Source organism: Solanum dulcamara, chromosome 7 (assembly GCF_947179165.1).
Source record: "Solanum dulcamara chromosome 7, daSolDulc1.2, whole genome shotgun sequence".
NCBI classification, from domain to species: Eukaryota; Viridiplantae; Streptophyta; class Magnoliopsida; order Solanales; family Solanaceae; genus Solanum; species Solanum dulcamara.
Genome location: NC_077243.1, coordinates 15,024,656 through 15,048,287, shown reverse-complemented (window position 1 = coordinate 15,048,287; position 23,632 = coordinate 15,024,656). Strand labels below are relative to the sequence as shown.

At 34.4% G+C, this 23,632-nt stretch overlaps 2 protein-coding genes across 5 annotated transcripts; both read left to right on the top strand.

Annotated features, from left to right (window-relative positions):
• Positions 1-11,959: 11,959 nt before the first annotated feature.
• LOC129896237 (uncharacterized) lies at positions 11,960-15,680 on the top strand. 2 transcript variants are annotated; one of them, XM_055972093.1, is made up of 3 exons: positions 11,960-12,940; positions 15,108-15,190; positions 15,296-15,680. In XM_055972093.1, exons 1-3 carry the CDS (start codon positions 12,107-12,109, stop codon positions 15,417-15,419), a joined length of 1,041 nt encoding a protein of 346 aa, XP_055828068.1. In that variant the 5' UTR covers positions 11,960-12,106; the 3' UTR covers positions 15,420-15,680. The 2 variants fall into 2 exon arrangements, with proteins under 2 accessions (XP_055828068.1, XP_055828067.1); XM_055972092.1 differs by having other exon boundaries at positions 11,961-12,940; positions 15,108-15,196.
• A 2,345-nt stretch (positions 15,681-18,025) lies between these two features.
• On the top strand, positions 18,026-23,346 carry LOC129895834 (transcription termination factor MTERF8, chloroplastic). 3 transcript variants are annotated; one of them, XR_008767863.1, is made up of 4 exons: positions 18,026-18,379; positions 18,920-20,481; positions 21,008-21,111; positions 23,146-23,346. XR_008767863.1 is itself a non-coding variant. In XM_055971605.1 (2 exons), the coding sequence occupies exons 1-2, from the start codon at positions 18,124-18,126 to the stop codon at positions 20,227-20,229; spliced, it is 1,566 nt and encodes a 521-aa protein (XP_055827580.1). In that variant the 5' UTR covers positions 18,026-18,123; the 3' UTR covers positions 20,230-20,701. The 3 variants fall into 3 exon arrangements, 1 of the variants encoding a protein (XP_055827580.1); XR_008767864.1 differs by lacking the exon at positions 23,146-23,346 and having other exon boundaries at positions 21,008-21,302; XM_055971605.1 differs by lacking the exons at positions 21,008-21,111; positions 23,146-23,346 and having other exon boundaries at positions 18,920-20,701.
• The last annotated feature ends 286 nt before the right edge of the window (positions 23,347-23,632 follow it).

Sequence of the window (23,632 nt, the reverse complement as noted above, 5' to 3'; positions counted from 1 at the left end):
GAAGAACTTGAAATATCTAAGAAGAAGTTTGAGAGAAGAATGAATTGGGAAATGAAAACTATGTTGATTTCACTTCACTGCTGTGTATGTATACATGTCAGTAACAAACTCAAACCATCTAGAAGATTCCTAACTAACCAACTAATTCTTAACTAACTAACTCCAATCTACAATCTACAAATCTGCCATTCATCATTTTCTAGAATTTAAGCTTAGCTAAGATAGCAGAGCTCATTAGTGCTATTAGTAATACAAGTGACATCATTAGTGGCATCTTCATCCAACATGTAACTTATTATCCTAAGTGTTGAAAGTAGAGCTCAACAATTTAGAATTTGGACTTAGCTTTTTCAATACAGAATGAAAATTAAGATCAGGAAAGGACGGTGCAAAAGGAAAAACATTCTCATCAAACACATCTCTGGAAACATGTATCCTCCTAGAGCTTAAGTCTAGGACCTTGTACCCCTTTGTGTTGAAAGGATAACCTACAAAATCGTGGGGTGTTGATCTTGGCTCAAATTTTTCTTTGTGAGCTTTGAGTGTGACTGGAAAGCATAGGCATCCGAAAGATCTAAGGTGTGAGTAAGTAAGGCGTTTGTGGTATAGTGTTTCAAATGGTGTCTTATTGTAAAGTATGTGGCAGTCATAATGCATTCTCCCTAGTACCTCATGGGGATTTTAGAGTGATACAATAAAGCTCTAACAGTTTCAAGGAGGTATTTATGTTTTCTTTCTACTATACCATTTTGTTGTGGTGTGTAGGGACTCTATAGGTAATCAGATGTTTTTTTATTTGTAAATTCTGATCCATTGTCAGTTCTTGTGGACTTGATTGTAGTATTGAACTGATTTTCTATCAAGGAAATAAGAGCTTTGATGGTATGTAATGCATTACTTTTGCAAGTGAGCAATTGTATCCATGTAGATCGACTAAAATAATCAACCATGGTCAAGAAATATCTTTGATTTTCATGAGTTGGTTTGTAATATGGACCCAATAAGTCAATGTGTAACAAATCAAACACTTTACTAGACTGGTATGTAGACTTGGTAGGGAAATGGGATCTTGCTTGTCTTGCCATAGGGCAGATAATGCAAGTGAAAGGCTGTTTTGGGGCAAAAGAAACTGGTAAGATAGGTAATCCCTTCATATTTTCAAAAGGTACATGTCCTAATCTAGTATGCGATATGTGATATACATTGTTTTCATGAGATAGATGTGGTGTACAAGAATCAACTGAACACAAGTTATTAGCAGAATTAGATGAATTTACATTTTTAAAAGGACCAACTCTTTTAGTGCTTGAATGTGTGGATCTTACAAGTGAAGTGGAGTGTGAAACATGAGTTGTTTATTAGAAACAAGTAAAGTAGAAACATTTAGCAAAGTAGAAGGTAGACAAACAGATGAAGAATGGCAAGATGGTGAGCAGTTATTGCACTTAGGACATATGAAGTACAAACCACTTCTTGATCTACCAATCTCTAGAGGGCTCTTTAGTGAAGGGCCCTGCATAAGACATGAAGTAGTGTTGAAATTGATAATTCCTTGAAGTTGAGAGGCTAAACAATGAACATAAATTAAGTTAAACTTGAAACTAGGCACAAACAACACTTTACGTAAAGTTAAAACAGGATTTAAGTATGCATCACTAATTTCAGTCATTTTAAAACAGGATTTAAGTATGCATCACCAAGTTTTTCTGCTTTCATCACTACAAGCGCTCCTTTGGATATTCTCATGACTCCACCATGAGTCTTATACGAACATCCATTATCATCTAGTTGTCCTAAAGATAATAGATTCTTCTTCAAATCTTTTACATGTCGTACCTCCTGAATGGTGCGAACCGTGCCATCATACATCTTTATTTTGATGGACCCAATGCCAATAACATCCAAAGCATGATCGTTTCCCATGAACACAGATCCTCTTGAGATAGGATTATATTGATGGAACCATTCTCTCCTGGAAGTCATGTGCCATGTTGCTCTTGTGTCCATGATCCAGACATCAGCAAAACGTTTTCTGCCTTCATTATTTGATATTGCCTCACTACATAAAATATCGCCATCATTCGAGGTACATGCAACATTCCCTTGAGCATTTGATGGCTAAGGGTGTTCACTCTTCTTCTTGAACCGACATTCTTTCTTGAAGTGCCCTTTCTTGCCATAATTGTAGCACTTGATATTCTTCTTACTTCTTGATTGAGATCTACCATGATTGTGACTCCCACTGGGGCCACGTTCAGTTGGTCTTCCTCTCACCATCATCAAAGCTTCAGCTTGTTGCGAACTTGCTTGTCTGTCTTCCTTATTTTTGCGCCGATTTTCTTCTTCCAAGACAGCGGCTGCAATTTCATCGAAAACTAGACTGTCAGTATTGTTCGTCAGGTTGATGATGAGTTGATCATACGAGTCAGGCACACTTTGAAGTAGAAGCTCCACAGGTTCAGTCCACTCTATTTTGCAACCCATTATTGTAAGTTGCGAAAACAGAGTATTCAAAGTATTGATATGTTCAGTAACTGACATGGACTCTGCCATTCGAAGAGTATACAATCTTCTTTTTAAGAAGATTTTATTATGCAAAAACTTGACCTCATACAACCCTGTAAGAGTATCCCATATTTCCTTCGTCGTTCGCTTTTCTGCTACACTAGACAACACTTGATCAGCCAGTGCCAAGTGTAGATCAGCAACTGCGTTGCTGTCTATGTCGTTCCACTTGCTGTCATCAACAAAGTCTGTGGACCTGCCTTCAATTGCAGCTAAGCAATTGTCTTTTCTCAATATCGCTTTTATTTTCATTTTCCACAATGAGAAATTAGTCCCATTGAACTTTTCAACGTAAAACTTTGTTGTACTCGATATTGTTATTTGCTTCACACCCTTCTAGATCGTTTCTGAATATTTTTGCGAACAATCGTGACAAACTGTACCGTCACCGAAATTTACTATTCACATAAATAGTACTATTCACGAAAATTTACTATTCACGAAAATTTATTATTCACGAAAATTTATTATTCACGAAAATTTACTATTCACGAAAATTTACTATTCATGAATAGTATCTTCGCATAAAATAGACAGAATAACCGAGGGCTTTGATACCACTGTTGGGAGGAGGAAGCACCACAACTAAAATTTAATATGATGAAAATAATAAAAATAAATTGGACACGAGAATTTTACGTGGAAACCCCTCTAACTGATAGAAGGGAAAAACCACGGGGTAGAAGGATCTCACTATAAAATATGGAGTACACTGTTCTCAAATACAAGGAGAAAACAACAATTAACACTTCTCTTTTGTAAAAGGAACAACTACTAAAGAGGACACTCAAGACTACAATATTTATCTTGGTGTATAACTCTCTTTGTATTTTTACTCTCTCTTTCTAGGATGATTTTGAATGAGGGCAAGAGGCCTTCTATATATAGGAGAAAGAAAACGCGTATACGCGTTTTTAAAAACGTGTAAGAGTTGTTGGCAGCAAACAATGTCAAAAAGGTATACACGTTTTCAGCAACCAATGTCAAAAAAGGTTGCTGGCAGGCAGCCCCTTTTTTTGACTTCTGCAAGCATTGCTGTTCAGAGTACTAAGCTCTTCCCAAAATTTTCTGATATTAGTGTAGTAGCCTGTCTTCCAATTCGTCCCAGAGTTCCTTAGCGTTATTGACATATTGTAGACTATCGCTCGTGTCCTTTGACAAGGAGTTAAATAACCAGCAAGTTACCATGCCGTCACATTGTTTCCATTGTGCGAGTTCAGGAGAATTCTCAGTTGGTTTTGGGATTTTCCCATTGATGAAGTCAGTTTTGTTTTTCACTAAAAGAGCTTGAAGTACACCTCACTTTCAAGATCTGTATTCGAATTCGTCAAAGACGATCAGAATTATCGAAGTCCCTACATTTTCTGATGGATGTATGTAAAATGCATTGTTCGAGGCATGATTTTCTGGTGTCTGATTTGTAGCAGCTGAATCTATAGTCATTGTTGAAGGAATGAAAGAGTGAAGGAAATAGTTGATGGAGGAATCAGATAAATTTGAGTTGAACTGAGATGAACTTCAATACTGAAAATCTATGATAAAATCTAGAAATTTAGAAGATTCCGGATGAGTGATTGTGGGAATGAACCTTCACGGCTCTATACCATGTTAGAATGCTAAGATTAATTGAAATTTGACCTAAAACTCCATGAAAGTAGCTTGTAGAAGAAGAACTTGAAAATATCTAAGAAGAAGTTTGAGAGAAGAATGAATTGGGAAAGGAAAACTATGTTGATTTCACTTCAGTGTTGCATATATATATATATATACCTATTAGTAACAAATTCAAACCATCTAGAAGATTCCTAACTAACCAACTAATTCCTAACTAACTAACTAACTCCAATCTACAATTTACAAAACTGTCATTCAGCATCATCTAGAATTTAAGCTTAGCTAAGTTAACTTAATCTCAGCAATATGCTTTGTACAATACTGTGAAAGTGTAGTCCAAGATCAATTATGCAGTCTTGATTCTCTATGATGTCATAATAATGCATTATAATTCCCAATAATTGATTCGTATTCATTATGAGTCAGATTATACTTCCAATGTGTGTATCAACTCTGCATTATTTCCTTAAGTGCATTCACCTTCTTCTAACACCAGCTGGAAATCATTGATTTGAATTTAAAATTTTGTTTATGAATAGGTACTATGATCACTCATATATATATATATATATATATATATATATATATATATATATATATATATATATATATATATATATATATATATATATTGATCTAGCATATTCTCTAAAATACAAAAATTTGAAAGCAGAAAATCTTCTTCAAGATTTCTTTCTTTACCTATAGAATAATTCATCTACAGATGTTGCTCTACAAAAACTCAAGGTGAACATACTTTCTAGATGCTCTTGTTGCACTAGTTTTGAATAAGAATTCACTTTGCACCTTTTTTGTCACAGCTCTATTGCTAAGCAAGTGTGGACTTTCTTTTGTAGTGATATGAATTTGAAATAAGAAATTTGAGTTTAAGTTAAATTTTTATATTTTGAAATAGGATAAAAAAACACAAATTCAAAAATCATAATTTAAAATTGCATTATCCAAATGACACCTTTCTAATTCGAAGTTGCATGAAAAATTATTATGGAAAGTAATTTTGTTCTCGATTTGAATACAAAATCTTTGATTGAAAATAAATCAATATTTATTATGCCCATCACTACCTTTGGCAACAAATTATCGTCAGTAGAGTGCAACTAAGGGAAAATTGTAAACATAAATGCAGAGCCATAATTTTCACTAACGGAGTTCAAAATATGAAAAAGTAAATACACAAAGAAGAAAAAGAGGTTTAATATCTATTATATAAACATAAAAAATAATTTTAATTATATATAAATAATATAATTTTTCGTTGAATGTAGGGCTGGGCGTTTGATATTCGATTCGATATTTCAAAGTTCGAATTCGGTAATTCGATAATCGGTAATTCAAAATATATACCAAATACCGAACTTTCAAACTTCGATTCGATAATTCGATAATTGATAAATCAAACTTCGGTTCGATACAGTATTCGGTAATACCATATCGAAGTCGAAGTGCACTGTATTAGAATGCAAGTATACTATGCAAGGGTTCAATGTAATTAGTAACAACAGCAACATATTCACTTCTCTGGCAAGTCGGCTGCATGGATCTTAAGGATTCTGAAACAGAATCTCAAATGAAACACAGTCATGTACATCACTTTCTCCAATTTGGGAAATTTAAGGTTTAACCGGTTTATGAAATAAGTAAGCAACTGAATGCCTCAAGTTGGCTATTTTGAATTAATATACGGTAGGAATTCAAGAAAATTGCTTTTATGTCTAGCCTTCTTTAGACAAGTAGAATCATATATTACTCCGATTGACTTAAGAGAGCATAAAAATTAGGCATCACATGTTGTCCTGTTGACTCAGTTAACACAAATTTAGAAGGATTTATTTTCAATTCTCAAAACAACCAAACATCCCATGATAGAAAAGAACAACAACCACATCAAAATCATTAATACTCCCCCAAAAAGGATGCTAATGGGGCTGATCAGTGATCATAAGCAGCAACATTTGGCATTATCAAAAGTTAAAAGTACTGGTGAAAATAATATGGAATAATCAAATGAAAATTCAAAGCCTTATACCTGAGGCATTTTGCGATTACAAATCAAGAACGAGGGAATCTTTTGAGCTATCAACCATATCTAAAAAGAATTTAAAATGTGTCAACAATTAAACTAGGTAAAACAATATAAAAATAAAATACAAAAACTGAAAAACATACCAAGTTCAAGTTTCATAAGATCATTAAAATCTTCTTCAACATTTATGGGATAAGGCTTATTTCGACGCCAATCTTGAAGCTTGCACCAATTTCGGAGTCAAAGAACTCCTAAATGAATCAAGACTACGCCCCCCGGTGCTAAAGGCATATTCTGATGCCACACTAGAAATTGGAATTGACAACACATCACGAGCCATCTCAAAAAGAATTTTATATCTAAGAGAATGAGCTTTCTACTATGACAAGATATCAAAATTGTCCTCATCATCATTCGGCTCTAGTTCTTCACTAAGACACTTTTTCAACTCCGACTTACCACCCAAACCTGTACCATCTTATTTGTTCCTATTCATTTGGATCCTATTTCTCACTTTTATTGATTTTGTGCTAGTGTTAGAGCTAGATGAATCCGATGTTTGACCCGATAAATCAAAGAGAGAAGATGAGCGTCGAGATGCATTAGAGAATTTTGCTACATACTCTTCAAACATAGATTTCATGTAAGTCATCATTTCATCTTTTATTTCACTCCCCTTTTCATCTCCAAACATATCCTAAATTGTGTCGCCAACATACTCAAGTTTGTTTCGAGGATCTAAGATAGAGGCAATAAAAAGCACTTTATTCATTTTTTCAGGAGCACCCCAATACTTGACAAACTTTTCTTTCATTTTTCTCCCATTTTTGTCAAAGAAGGATCATCGTCTTCCATACACTCTCTTAAATGATTGTGAAGCTCAACTATATCTTCAAAGTGACCATTAGAAGTGACGTAGAGTGAACCTGAAACCTTCTCAGTTAGATCATAAAATCTTTTAAGAAATATTACCATATTTCTCACCTTTTGCCAATCATCACTTTCAAGTACACCTGCAACATTTCTATCTTCACAAACATGATTAGCGAGATAAGTTGACAATCCACCATCTTCAAGATCAAACTTATCAAATGCACTCTCAAAATGTTGTGCGGCATCCAACATCAAGTAGGTCGAATTCCACCGGGTTGAAACATCTAAACATAATGACTTCTTACTGTCTATATTTTTTAGTTCACTACATTCCGCAAATTTTCTAATCCTTACGGCAGATTGTCTAACATATTTCACCATTTCCCTAACACGTTTGATAGATAGACCAACTTCTTTCATGGCATCTTGCACAATAAGATTCAAAATGTGAGCCATACATCTCACGTGAAGATGGTTACCACATTTCATGTTAGATCCGTAATTAACCATTTGTTTGTGTAACTCTTTCAGCATGACATCATTAGAAGAAGCATTATCTACAGTTATAGTGATTATTTTCTCCAATTTTCAATCAAGCAAACACTTACTAATACAACAGACCATTTCTTTACCCTTATGACTAGTAACAACCTGAAAGTTTAAAATTTATTTATGCAAGAGCCAATCACTATCAATAAAGTGTACTGTCAAACACATATAATTTATTCTCTGTATAGAAGTCCATGTGTCTATGGTTAGACAAACTCTCGGTGATGTTTTTTTCAAATACTTCATAAACTTTTGTCTCTTTTCACCAAAAATTACATAACAATTCCTAGTCACTGTTCTACGAGAGAAAACTTGAAATAAAGAATGGATTTTTCCCATAAACTTCTTAAAACCTTCCTTTTCAATTAAACAAAAGGAAGCTCATCAAGGATTAACATCTCAACTAAAGTCTTCCGAGATACCGCTTGATTAAAAGTCCAAATTGCCCCATCACCCATTTCACCTTCTAAGAGAAAGTTTAAATTTGATTGTTTGTACTTAGAATTGAAAGTGTTGACCTTATTTGAATTTTTAGGATAAGTTTTTAAATTTTTATTCAGTCCACTTGTTCCATTTTTAGTTGAATCAGCTAAGAGAACTTTTCCACAATGCTTGCTCTTTGCTTTATTAATTCCATCTTCTATGAACTTATCATAATGCGGCCAAGCAGCAAATCTTGATTCTATAGCTTTCCTCTTTAGAGTGACTAAATGTTGTTCAACTTTCGGTGTTGAATCAAGAGACTCAGTAAGAGGTGCGCTTCCACTGACATTGACTGTTCGACTTGTTTCATCTTCCATCGAAATATAGAAGAGATTACAAATATTATAAGACATAAATTGGAAGTGTAAAACAAAATCAAAAAAATACAATACGAAAGCTCTTAAAGAAGCTTAAATAAGTTCTATTTTCTAAATTGTTATACTATGTTTCTCCTATGTCCTTTCTTCAACTTAAACAAAAAGAACCAAAACAACTTAAATTTTCCCTTTTCTGTGTGACTACACCCTTATTCCCCGATGCCCTTCGCACGCGAGCATGAACAATATATGAAATACAAAAAGAAAATGAATTGAATAGATGAATACCCCAAGGCTCAAGCTCCCAACATGAACCACAAGATAAAAAAAACAAATCAAGAAAGGACCCAAGTAAGTAGACAGAGAACAACGGATAACAAAAATTTAGCAGTCACATCACGAAAGAAGAAGAAGAAGGAGGTACGACCATACAAAAATGGAGCAGAATCAGAAATTAAGATGGAGAAATCACAGGCTTTGGATGAGAAATTTGGAAGAAGACAACTGTTGTCCAAGTTAGGATTTGGATGAATAAAAAGGGAAATAAGATGAATGTGGTGTAGTACTGAAGAGTTAGGGTCTTAAGACTCTTAGGGATTACACTTGATTTTTACGGATTTGGGCTGGACTTAAAATATTTTGACAAAATTACTAGGAAAAATATTTTTTAATAAATAATTACTGATTTTAGCGATACTTTTTATTTATTACCATTTATAGAAATATTATGATATATTTGTCATGTATTAAAAGTGAATTATGCATGCAATATAAATGTATTATAAGTGTTTTAAAATATATTATACTTATTTGGTAAGAAATTGACACAATGTATTATAAGTGTATTAAAGTATGTGATAAATATATTATCAATGAATAAAACTTGTATTATATGAGTTTTATAAATTATTCTCGCTAATATGTATTAAAATTGTATTATAAGTGTTCAGTGGAAAAAAATTATTATTGCTATAAATGGTAAATATTTTCTTAATGTAATACATTTATATAAATTTCCCAAATATTTTTACAATGGGCCTTTAGCCCTTTACTCCTTTAGGCCCTACAAACGTATAGTATTGGTAATTATAAATACCGAATATCGAATATTGAAATTAAATTATCGATACTATACTTTTGTAGGGCCTAAAGGAGTAAAGGGCTAAAGGCCCATCGTAAAAATATTTTAAGTCCAACCCAAATCCGTAAAAATCAAGTGTAATCCCTAAGAGTCTTAAGACCCTAACGCTTCAGTATAATTGTAAATATCGAATACCGAATACCGAATGGTATAATTATAAATACCGAATGGTATAATTGTAAATACCGAATATCGAACGGTATAATTATAAATACCGAAACCGAAATACCAAATTTTATATTTCAGTACCGAATTATCGAAATAACTGATTCGATTCGATAATTCAATTTTCGATATTTTATATCCAATCCTAATTGAATGTATTTTTTCTAAACCCGTCAACAGTACCTAGCTCTGTTCCTGAGCCCAATGACAATTCCAACCCGTTTGGTAGCTCAGTTAACTCATGAAGTAAATCGCATTCAATGAACGGTTTTACTTGCTTTTTGTATTTTCCAAAAGAGTTGCCCATTCCAGCAATTTTGTCACCTCTTCCCACATTTTATCCTTAAAAACTATTTTCTTTTACTTCTTTATTGGCTTTGTTGTTTTAATTACTTGTTTCCTCTGTTTAATTTTATTTAATCCTTATAAAAAATAAATATATTTTATTTTATTTATCTATTTTAGTAAATTAAGATTTTTTTAAAAAAAATTCCTCATATTATCTGCAATATTAAATAACTGCATAAAATAATAGTAGTCAAATTTAGAGTTTTAAAGCATCATTAATAAAATTAATTTAGTAAAATACAATTTTAATTAAAAAATTTCTTAAGGAGTGTGTCAGGTCAACATGGACAAAGTAATATAAAATGAAGGAAGGATTTTCAACTTTCATCCGAATCATTTGATTAGATTGTGCATAACTCTATCTGTTTTAGTGTTCGTGTTTTCAATTTTTATTTAAAAAGCTCTCAGGTGAGTGTCTCGATTAAATTTAAGTTCATGAAGGAAAAACACCACTTTGGAGCAGTGAAGAATGCACGATTTTTACTAAGGGATTCAAAAATAAAAATGTCGCGCATGAAATTTGATTTTGAAACTTTAAGATTAATTTTAAACCCCTTAAAAGATTGATCCAATCTCTAATTTTGTGTTCAAGAGATTTCATTATATATATATAAAATAAAAAAATTATCATATATATCATATAATTTTTTATTGGGAAAGTTAGGATGAACACCTGACAACTTTAAGATTCACCCCTGTATATAAACATGAGTTAATTAATATCTATAATTATTTCAAAACTATTTACATATTATTTGTTTGATAAAGTACTTAAATTATGAAATGTTGTTACTCCTTATTCACTGAACTATTACATTTTTTATATGAAAAAGTCGCTGCAATGCCAAGTGATACAGAGAATAACTTTTCTCTTTATTGTGTGTGAGAGTCTGAAAGTTAAAAAATAAGTCCAAAAAATAACCATACAGTATTTACTTCCAATTAATTAAAGTGGTATTAACACAATTAAGCCTGGTGTGCATTCAATTATTCGATTTTGGTTTTTCGATTTTGAAAAAGTGTAATTCAATTTAAAATAAAAAAAATTAGTTTGATTCGGTTTTTCTCTTTCGATTTGACTATTCACTTATTTCAATAATTAATAGCATAATTAAAATTATATTTACATGCTTAAAAAATAAAAATTACATCCAAGGAGAAGTAATAATATTAAATCTCTTAAATATACTTTTTGATACAAGTCACAAGTAAAACATTAAAACACAATAACTTAAATTATACCAATAGATGTCCAAACATAAAATCTAAATTAAATCATAATGAAACTTTTCATGAAACTAACTCTAGTTTAAAAATATTATAACCTAAAACCTATAATTTAGGAAAATAAGAATGTTCAGTGTATTGAACTTAGTCCTAGTGCGGTAAATTAATAACTCTAATAAAAATCATCTAACTAAAAAAATGGAGATGAAAGTGGTTAATTATAACTTTAATTCTTAACCTAAATATTATATATGTAATCCGAAATCAAACAAAAAAATCAATCTAAATTAAAATTCAGTTTAATTTGATTTTTCAATTTAATCCAAATAATATATACTCTATATATAAAAGATAAATGTTAAAAATAATAAATTAGATTAAATACAGTTCAAATAATTATGACAGTTCAATTGATTAACTATTTTAAGCCAGATCAATTTCTCCACTTGTAACTTCAAGTTACGGGTTCAATCAAACTCAAAAACTTTTAATTCAATTATTATACTTCGCCTATTCACTTTTATTGGTGTATTATTCTAAAATGAGCGAGTATTTAATAAAAAATGGAATGATGAGTAGAATTCGGTGGCCATTAATCACAATTACTGTTACTATGTATATATAGTATTTGTATGTTCTTCCATTTTCCCTCCTACAACTTACGTGTCAGCTTTGCTATATTTCAATTTCCACACCGATGGCAACTTCTATCTTTCTCGCTGCAACAATCATGGACTCTCTGTAAACCCTTAGCTCACCTCTTTAATTTCTCTCTCCACAATGCTCTGTACCATTTCTACTCAGAAATCGGCCGGTTCAAACTGGCTAGACCGGCTCCGATCATCAAAGGGCTTCTCCTTTGCCGACAACCGCAATCTCGAACAATTTCTAACTCACCAGAGTCCTAACGGATCCGATTCTCTTCCTCACCATACCGAAACCGAGCTAAGAGATGATAAAAATAATACCGGTTCGGAATCCAGCTCCGATCCAATTCGGCCCGTGAACGAACCGGTCCTCCGTCGGGGCCAAGCTCCAGCAGCACCACATAACAGTGGAGAAAACGAAGAACTGAGTAGTGTAGTTACGAATGTCCTCTCCGAGTTATTTTGTATGGGGGAATCAACTAGTTTCCCTAAGTTCAATGTGAAAAGGGGCTCCCGCAAACAGACGAACCCTAGGTTTTGTGCCTCATCGGAAATCAATAGTGATGCTGTAGTCGAGGATGGTCAGAGGAAGGACGAAATTGCGTCGCTCGTCAAATATCGGGTGGAAATAAAGGATTCTCAGGTTAAGCTATTAGAGCAGGGCCATATTTCAAACTTAGCGGAAGAGGAGGACAAGTCTCACGCCAATCTGATGGGATTTTCACGGACCGAAGTAATGGTGATAGATACGAGCTGTGCACCGTGGAAATTTGAGAAGTTGCTTTTCAGAAAGAAGAACGTCTGGAAGGTTCGTGATAAAAAAAGTAAGACAATGAATTTGGGGAAGAAGAAGAGGAAAGCTGATGTGACAAATGAGGATGCTGGTGGTGAGAAGAAGCGGAAGATTATAAGCGGACATGATGGTGATGCTGCAAAAGGGAGAGAATGCAAGTATTCAGTCAGTGAAGTAAGCTCAATTAACCAATTGTGCTACTAATGATCATGTTTGGTTATATGCTTGTTTGGTAGTACTCAGTAATTAAGATACTTTTTATGGAATGTGATCAAATTCTGACATCTATATATCTCATGCTTCGTGTTACTGATGGAAGTATTTTAATTATGTAGAGTTCTTGTTATTTTATGTTTCAATTCTCGTATGGATGATGTAGTAAATGCACATGCAGAATGTATCTGCATATCAATTAAGCTCATATTGCTTTGATGTAATGGAACTACGCATGCCCAATTTAATAATGGCTAGTGATATGGTCATACAACTACATATTCGATCCTGGTTTCACTTCACACATGCATTGTGAATTAGAACGTTGATCACAGTAGATATATGAACACTTAATAATATTAAGCTAGCAATTATGTTCCAACTTTCTTTCCGTTAAGTTGCTTGCTTATCAAAAATAGTAGATACAAATAAGTTAAACTAACTATTGAAAAGAGTGTTCTCGCCACCAAAATATTGTTTACTCTTGTCTAGTGTTTACCATATACTGGAGCTACTTTCGGATGACTGAAGCATACCATATTACATTCTAAAGAAGGCTTAATTTTTAGTGCATAATTACTTGCTATCCTTGTGCAAATGGACTATCCTTTTCTGTTACTACTGTATCAAGCATTTTTATATGGATTTCAGACTCCAATTCAAGTGTGAACTCTGATCATGTATATTACTTATTAGCCTTCAGTTTGAAAATGATGATAGAGGGTCACTATGCTGCTATTTCTAAGTCATGTTTATCATTAACTATACATTCATGTTTTTATCAAAACATTCACCACACTAATGTGTTGGAGCTCTCCTCAGTCCTCTTTGATATTTATGGTAGCTTTGCATGGTATGCCTCTTGCAATGTTATGGGGTAGAATTTATTTGTAGTTGTGCTATCCTCCGTCTGAAAATTTTCTTTTTTTGCGTCACAAAATGGCCTATTCTATGCCTTTTTTTTGTTTTATGAACAATGTATAGTTATTTTTGACTATTTGTTTTTTATGAGGACCATATTTGGTATGTACTGCCAAGTGTGGCTTCTTTAGCATCTGATGCATAGTTCTGACCTGTACCATTCAGCTTGCAACTCTATTGTATCCGTGAGCAAACTCCATTATATCGGATCATGAAGTTTTGCCTGGTTGTACAACTTCATATATTTCTATTCCTTTCCTTAGAATGTTGCAAATGACCGGTATATGACATTTTTATTAGACTGGCTTCAAATCAGATTGATTCACCAGTGACAAAAATTGTAGCCAAAATGATGGAATATGGGGTATATGGTTCTTTGCTAGAGAATAAGCCGGATCGTTTCTTTGATTCCCATTGAAATGGCTTAGAGGTTATAAAATTAGGTCTTGGGCTTAACTCACACCTCAACAGCTAGTACAAAGTGGGGAGGATTGCCCAAGCATGATAAGGAAACCGCCCATCTAATAAACCACCGATGTGGGAGCCCAACATTGGGTGAGATGACTCCTGCTCTGATACCATGTAAAATTAGGCCTTGGGCAATCATTCTTTCTTTGTGCTATTTTTTGGGGTGTGAGTTAGGCTCAGGACCTAATTTATATGGTATGCAAGTTAGATCCATCTCTTGGGCTTCCGGTCCATGCTCCTGAGTTAGAGGCTTACGTTGGTTGGGAATGGATAGGTGGTCTACTTGTATTTGAGGCGCCCGACCAAATGAGCTGCGTGACACGTACTCTAGGTGTCAAGCGGTGTCCTTTTACTCAATTTGTCTACTTTCTGTTTCTGCCTTTTAATTATACAGACATATTTAGTAAAATTTCCCCGATGAAGGCTTAAGATAAATCCACCCCTGCACATAAAAATATAGCACAAACAGATTGTCCCGTGTGTGTATAAAATAATTATATGAAGACGTATTTTCAAATTTGTTACTGTAGAAGTCCATAATCTTGAATTCACATGCACGAAGGAATGATAAATTTGATGGACTATTCTGTGCATTTAAGTAGAGAAGGGTTGATGCATTGATATAAGGCATTGTTGTAGGACCAGGTACCTAATGATTATCAGTAGCCGTTTTAGTTTTACCAGAAGAATATTGCTCAATCATTTTTTAAGTTGTCTTGACTTGTACTGTCTTGTGCAGAAGCTTCAGTTGGATGATAAATTGGAAGAAACTTGTAAAAGGACATCTGATTCTGTTGGCCAGCCTTCCAAGAAGAAACAAGGGTACTTGTAAGAATCTCTTAAGTTGCAATTTCTTTCTTCCTTGTGGGCTTTCTCAACTATGTGACCCATACTAAAAGGTCTGATAATATTTTGTGGGTTTCACAGAAAATTAAAGAGGGCATCTTCATCAGTTGTTCTAATCAAGAGCATTCCAACAAGTAAGAAAAATGGAACAGGCACTGCTAAGAATTTTCTGAAGCCATCTCATCGACAGTGTCAGGCTCAATAATCAACCAAACATTGTTGTCTGACTGCAAATTCATCTGTACCTTGCCATCTTTGGAATAGTGAAGCATGACATTTTTCAGAAACAAATAGTCCATTATATAAGGTGTTGAGTGGAGCAGGAAGAATTGTATAAATACCACTCAGTGTCCAGCGCATTAAAATTGTGTAATTTTTGTTGATGTAACGCACTGTTTTGCTTATCAAGATGCAAACATTAAGCTATCATGATAACTGTTTTGTTGCTCAAAGTCGAATATGTTCAGTCAATTTTCTCAAAGATATCATTTTTCTTGGAGTTGTGAAGTTTCTTATACGGGCTACTCAACATTTGCAGCAGCTGCTAGGTAAATCTGTTTGAGGACTAGTCCAGTCAAGTTCCAGCTGAAGCTCCCACTTTGGTACTATAAAGCTTCTTGTTTTACAATTTATTCCCTATTTAAAATATTAGATACAAAGTAATTGTTTTCTGTTGACTGAGAGGGGAGTCAAAAACACCAATGAATAGGTCACCAATTCTTTCTGTACGTCGTTTTGCATCCATCGAAGACACTCTTCACTTGACTTCATTTCTACTTCGACCTCTCCAAAAGATCAACAGTGTTGCTATTGTTGCATTGTTCTAGTTTCTATTCTGAGAGAAACACTTCCCTTTTCTCTCCCTTATCTTGAATGGAAGTGAACTTTGGGGGTTTCAACTAGACATTGCTTAATCTTACTGATGAAGATCATAAAGAAAATTTTAATTTTTCTTTAAAAAATTTTTTAAACTAGAAAAATGTTAATTAGAGTTAATTAGACATTAAAAAACAATTAATTAATTATTGAGATGTTAATTAACGAAAAATGAAAAAAATTTATGAATTTTATTTTTCTTATTAAACTCAATTAAAAAAGAAAAAAACATAAAAAAATTATGTGGGGTGGTCTATATGTGGCGGGAGTTTACCGACCGCATAACAATTCATTCTTGTGTGTAGCGCGTGGGCCCATGTCTCCCGAACGATCATAGTACAGCCGCTCATCTAATATAAAATCAATGAGTAGATCTCACCTCTACAAGATCAAAAAGAACGAGGGGAAGAATCGACGAGGCGAGTGTTCTCGAAGAGAAAATCATGATGAAAAAAGCGTGAGAAGAGTTCGAAACTCGAGATGTTAGAAAGTGCAAAATCAATGGGTGCAGGAGCGGCTAGTTTTCTAGCGAGATTTCTAGCTTGAATTAAGGCTTTGAAGTGATTCTTGCTTGACTTCTGGGCTCACCCGAGGCGAGGACTGCTTTCTTTCTTGCTTTGTATCGATAGATTCCACTTCGCTTGCTTGCACGACTTCCTATTTGCTTAAATAAAAGGACGCTTTTTTCGCGGCAAGAGCGGGGTTGTATCCTGAGAGATAAGAACGAAAGGGTTGGTGTGGCCACAACTACAACTACTGGCGCTTCAAAAGGCTTAGATTCTAAGGGCGCTACTGAAAGCCTTTTTTTAGCTGTCCAACAAGTAAATAAGAACATTAGGTTCGCAGCTCCGATTCCTTCACTGAGAACAAGAAGGAAGTCCTGTAGAACGAACAAGCACGCTTTCTCTCGATTCTATTTTTGAAAGATCTTTCCTTACCTAAGAATCTTTCCTGGGTGTGGACGAGACAAAGAAAAGTCTCAGATGAAGGAGACATCATTAGTTCACTTGGTGCTGAAAAATGGTCGAAGTAGTTGAATAGGAGGATCGTCAGGACCCGTTGGGGAATCTATTCTAGACCCGCTTGCCAGTCCTAAATCTATCTTACTCTTCCGTGGTCTCTTCCACAGATTGCCTGTGCCAATTGTCCTGCCGATACTCGATAGAAATATCGACTTTACAAAGGCTAGCGGGTGCAGGTTATGAACCCCTTCTTCCTATCCTTGCTACCTATGAAACGAGTCCCTCTTTCATTCACTAAAGAAGATGAAGCTGATAGATGCTTCCTTTCTATTTAGAAAGTGGAACAGAACCTTCTAAATAGAAAATACCATTAGCGCCCAAGCTAACCATCTCGACTGTTGGAATGAACTGGTTGAAAATGAAAAAAATTGTTATGCAGGGCGGGGCGATTTAAATTTTTTGCGGGTTGACCTCAACCCGCCTCGCACCCGTCCCACCCTGCTCCATTGCCATTCCTAGCTCTACTATGAGTCTTGACTATAAAATGTTGGAAAACCACTTTGGTCTCTGGAGGTTTTATGCCATTATAAATTACGTTAATTTCCGAGAGTTTTTTATTTTATAAATTGCCTTAATTACACTATCATATATTTTACTTGTCTCGTTTGTGGTCCTCCTTGTTTTTGACTACATATTACTCTTTGTTCAATATTTCTCAAATTGATTTACGTAACTCCTTATCTTATATCGTTATAGTCCCTCTATTTCATGTTTAAAACTATAAGACTATTTAATATTTTGATACATTTTATATATTTTTTAGTTTAAAATCACAAAATTCAAGTCGAAACGATACTTATTTTTTATGGGATGTCCATGAACGTGTAAAATTGTTTGAAATTAACGTATTTTGGCGCCGGTAATAATCAATCTTATGTTAAAAAAAAAATACTAAATAAATTGGGTTTTAACCCGTTGCTAGTTGGAGACTGACACTTCTGGAGCCGAGCTATAGCGTAATCCTCTTCATCATCTACCTTATCGCCAAGCAGTGTTGCTTCGTTTGCTGCCATGTCGACGCCCACCAAATCGTATCCGTTTTCCCCTTGTCCATGCTTTTCTCGGTCTTTATCTCCCCCCATACGAACTCTCTTTCCTTCTGCTTTGCTCCCTTCTCAGAATATCACATTTTCCGCTAATAACACCCCACATAAACAAGATAAATTACCTTTACACTTTCTGGGTCCTCAACATTCCACGCTTTTACTGCTCAAATGCAACTCCCTCGCCATCAACGACAGCTCTACAAATTCTTTCGTCGATTCCGGTGAGTTTCTCTCTCTGAGGTCAAATTTCAAACACCTGATGTGTTTCTATCATCTGTAAGTTATGGATCATTTTGATTTAATAAATTATGTCATTAATGGTTTAATAAATTAGGTAGTTAATATCCCATCCGAGAGGGCAAGTTACCTATTGGTTGTAAAACTACTAATTCCTTGTGTTAATGGAACGTAAAAAGTAACCGTCAAAAACTCTCTTAGGTGTTCTCTCTGCCAAATAGTATAGTCTGTTCCATCAAAACTATTCTGAAAGTTTAAGGCAGGGGAGAGAAATAACTTTTGAAGAAAAACAATTAAAGAAGACTTCCGCTTAATTCAAGTCAAGATTCACAAAGAACTATATGGCTGATTTCGGTATTTTCTCTCGACTGAATTATTATAATTGTTGATATATGTGAAAATGAGGTAGTTTCATGATCCTGAATAATTGGTAGGATTTTCAGATTGTTTATGCTTTTACAATCTATTAAATCCTTACATCATCCCCATTTCTTTGACTGCTATTGAATGGTCTCTTTTCTCAGGGGTGATGCTATTTTCACTCTTTCGAGAAATTGGGTTCAATGAGACTGATACTGAAGCCCTTTTGGATGCCCACCCAGTAATTAACCTGACGCCATTTGAAATCATACGCACACGAATTCATTCCTTGCAGTCCCTTGGGGTTAGCGGCCTTGCTCTTTCAAGATTGATTGTGAAAAGACCAGATGTTTTAACAGCTGTGGAAATTGATCCCGTTGTTTGTTTTATACTCAAGGGTGATTTGGAATTGGCAGGAAAAATCAAACCTTCACAGATTGAACATCTTTTTAACTCAACAGAACCAAGGTTTCTTGCAGGATTTGAAACAAAGGTTAGATTGTTACTCCAACTTGGGATTACCCAAGAAACGATTGTTCACGTTCTCAACAATGCCAACTTAACAAAGGCATTTTGTCTCAAATCATTTGAAGATATAGAAAGAATGCTCACTTTCTTGAACCGTTTTGGTGGTGGTGATTTGATTCTTCGCCGACCAGCACTTCTCAATTATGACCTTGATGCACAGTTGATTCCCAGGGTAGGATTCCTCTTGGATCTGAGTGGAGGTGATGAGACTGGAACTGCAACCGTGTTGCGTAAGTTGCCATTTGTTGTAGCATACAGTGTTGATCACTTAAAAGATCATGTAGAGTTCTTGAAGTCATATGCTGGCTTAAGTGAGGAGGAGATTTTTCGAATTGTTTTAGTTTATCCCAATATGTTTAGTGCTAGCAGGAAAAGGAAATTGCATCCTCGAATTGATTTTCTAAAGCAATGTGGGTTGAGTTCGCATGATATATTCAGGTTCTTGATAAAAGCTCCTTTATTTCTAAGTCTGTCATTTGAGGGGAATCTCGCTTACAAGCTGGTCTTTTTGGTGAAGATTGGATATAAAAAGAATACTAAGGAATTGGCTATGGCAATGGGAGCTGTTACCAGGACTAGCTGCAAAAATATGCAAGAAGTTATTGGCGTATTTTTGAACTACGGCTTGACTTTTGATGACATTCTAGAGATGAGCATGAAGCATCCTCAGGTATTACAGTACAATCATGAGTCATTGGAGGAGAAGATGGACTACTTGGTTGAGGAGATGGGTCGTGAAGTTTGGGAGCTATTGGCTTTTCCTGCATTTCTTGGGTACAAGCTTGATGGAAGGATTAAACACAGGTACGAAGAGAAAAAAAAGATATTAGGGGAAGGCATGTCGCTCAATAAACTTCTGAGTGTGTCTGCAGCAAGATTCTCAACAAAAACCAAGAGGAAGCAACGAGTTCCTGCCATTAATGGCCTCAATGAGAGTGATGACTGATTGGAATGATTTTTGATACATTATATGTTGTCATAATCATGTGAAAACCTCTATTAAATGTTAAACCCAAAGGTTTGATGGTACCGTTAGATCAATTCAGTTTTGCGGATTCCTGGTTTTGCTTCTTCTGCCCGAGTATGGAACGTGCCTATGGACATATTTGCAAGGGAATGGAAGAAAATATGGACAACGCTTTCTTTCATTGGCTGAGTGAGAACATGATTTTAACTTTTAGGCTGTCTTTCTAAAAAGGTTTGGTGAGCATCCTTGTGTTATTCGTAAATAGAGCTTCTTATGAACTAGTGATCGTACATTAGTGCAAGTGCTCAATACAACTGAAAGTTGGCAGCACAGTGAAACTGCTATTTCTGTAGAAGATGTACTATGGAGCTGCCAATCCCTTTGATATTGACACTCTTTATAAATGTAAATCAGTATCATATATTGCAAATTCTGAATCATCTAATGCCTATATTTCCTTTTAGAATTTGGTGCATATGTGCTTTTCAAAGACAAATTATACAGTTATACTAGGAAAAGACTGACATTGTGGATGTTGTTTTGAATTTTTTGTTAATTTAAGTGTCATTGTTTTCCGTGATCTGATCCTCGAAAATCGAGTTGGCCTTTTGATTCCTACTCTTATTTTTTGGATTTTGAACTTATGCACAAGATTGGATAATTCCTTCAACAATAACAACAACATACCCAATGTAATCCTATTGTATAAATCATATTCTTTTGCTGGAGAAACAATAACATTTTGAATTTGTTGCAGAATATATGTCGTCTATAGAATCCATGGATTCGTATCTTCTTCTCATCAAGTGACCTCATCTTAAGCAATACTGTCAGAAACATCATATCACTGTGTCCCTTAAGGTGACTTTTTTCATTCTTTATGTTTGGATATATTTTGATTTTGGCAATTCGGTTTTCGGTGTTCATATAAAGTTCGAATCTTATTTCTCAACAGTGAAGTCTTACCGTCTGGACCTTTCCAGAGTCGTATATTTTGATGTCAATAGCAGAGATTTCGTTGAAGATGTTTAGTAAATACATTTCTGCCAAAAGTTGCTTGCTTTTTAGTGAAGTCATTTACAAAGTTGATTTATTTGTCATTTCGATTTCTTTTGGGAGGGTTTTATGTTGAACACATATTGACATATCTGTGCTGTGCATTATCAGTGTCTTCTTCATTAACACCTTGTAAATATTAATGGGGTCAAACAAAACCAGTTGCAAGAATTGTGGCAGTGCATGAAATCAGTTCTTTTACATGGTGCATAAAGCCATAACTAGTCTTTGTATTTCTTTTCTTTTTGAAGAATTCTACACAGCGGATTTCTCTTTCTTCAACTTGATTAACTTTAATATCACATGTAAACTTCGTTGCTATATTTGGATGGACTGCTGGTACCTGGACTGAAAACTGTAAACTATTAGAGCATCCTAGAATGACAGTAACAATAGAGGATCCTGAAATCTTGCTATTAACTTCTGTACCTACTAACTGCTTGCTTCTGGAATATTCTTGTGAGTTGCACCAACTAGTTAAATGATTACTATAGAGAGTAGTTTAGTAAAGAGCAATTTTGGAAAGAATTATGCACTTCTTTTTTGTCTATGACCGTCTATTCAGCAGTGAATTTATTACACCTCTAATTTCTGTTTAGTCCATATTGGCTTCTAAATAACTAAACAGATAAGGGGTCATTTGGTATGTGGGGTGGGATAGACAAAGTTATCCCATAGATTGAGATATACCATGAGATTAGTTATCCCACCATATATATGGGACTACTTGATCCCATCATTATAATACAAATGGTGAGATAAATAATCTCAGGACTAACTAATATTCCTAGCCAAACATAGGATAAATTAATCCTGCACTTTGTCCCGAGATTATAATTACTTATCTCCTCATACCAAACGACCCCTAAATGAAACACTGCAGAAGTTTTGTTGGTGATTTCTTGAACTCTCAAACAACCAATTTCTGAATGAACATGAAGTTTAGATATTTCTGGAAAGTCATCTCACACATCCTTCTTTTTTCCCTTGAATGATACATGATATACAGATGCATATGTAAGTATTATAATTAGTCCAGGGATCGAGTTCATTCTGAGAATCCATGCCAACATTTCAGTTTGTTATGTTAGTTAGGAGTTAGTTTGAATACACTGTTGGCGGGAAATTCTGTTAGTAGCAGTTAGCCTTAGCTGTTAGATCTGATTTCATTACAGTGATGTAGAAATGTACTCCTACTGTTGAATGATCATGATTACATTTACATTTTGCTTTACACTAGCTATCTCACTCGAGTTCCTCTGTTGAACTCCTGTTTTAGCTGTGAATTCTTGATCTTCTGATTGAGCTCCTGCTATTCTGTCATCATTGAACAAATGAATCAGCACTTTAGTCTTTAGCACCGGCTTTCATAAAGAAAAATTCAAATAGAATTTGCAGCAGCTGGGGAAACCTTTTTCGTTTTCATGACTAAGTCACTCATTCTTGTTGGCCACACCAGGCTTTCAGATCTCTCTCCTTTTTTCTTTTTCTTTTTTAAGATAACAATGGTGTCCGGGTCAATTTGTACGCACCTAGACGATCCATTGTATACTTGCATCCTTTTGTAGTTTTGTTAGTACACTGTACATGTATGGTGTAACTCGGTCCATTAAGGCGGATCTTACCCTGGTCTCTCATGGTTTTCTTTACAACGAGCCACACCTTGGCCTTTAGATCCTTAACAAGGTTTAACTATAATAAGTTTCTGTTCTTGCCATAATTTGGTCTCACCTATCTGGTAGGATGTGCATAAACTTCTGCTTTCTTAAAATAGTTTGCTGATTTTACTAGTATTTTTTTTAAAAGATAATTTAAATTTAAATTTTCACTCCACCACAGAAATGACAAGAGTCCAAGACAAATAACTGACGTTTTACAAGCATTTGCGGCTCTTTGAAGACGTCATAATGGTTTTTAGTAGTTGTACCATTAGGGGTCGTTTGGTTGAGTGTATAGAAATAATGCTAAATATAGTTTATTAGTAATATTTGTATTAATAATGTTTGTATTAGTTATGCTTGCATTACTGCTTATGCATTATTTAGTTTGGTGTATTAAAAAATAGCATTCATTGCATAATTTTTTTTAAAATATTTATTTGCAAAAAATCCTCCACAAATATGGTGGAAAAGATGTAAAAAAAAGTTTTAACGGGTAACTGAATTTTTAACCATGCTAATACGTGTATTAAATCCCATTGCACTAATACTACGAATTTCCATGTATTAGTAATACAGTCCTCAATACACAATAGAATATATAACTAATGTTTGAAAAAGTATACCAAACAAGGTACTATACACTAAATTAATGTATACATTGTTTC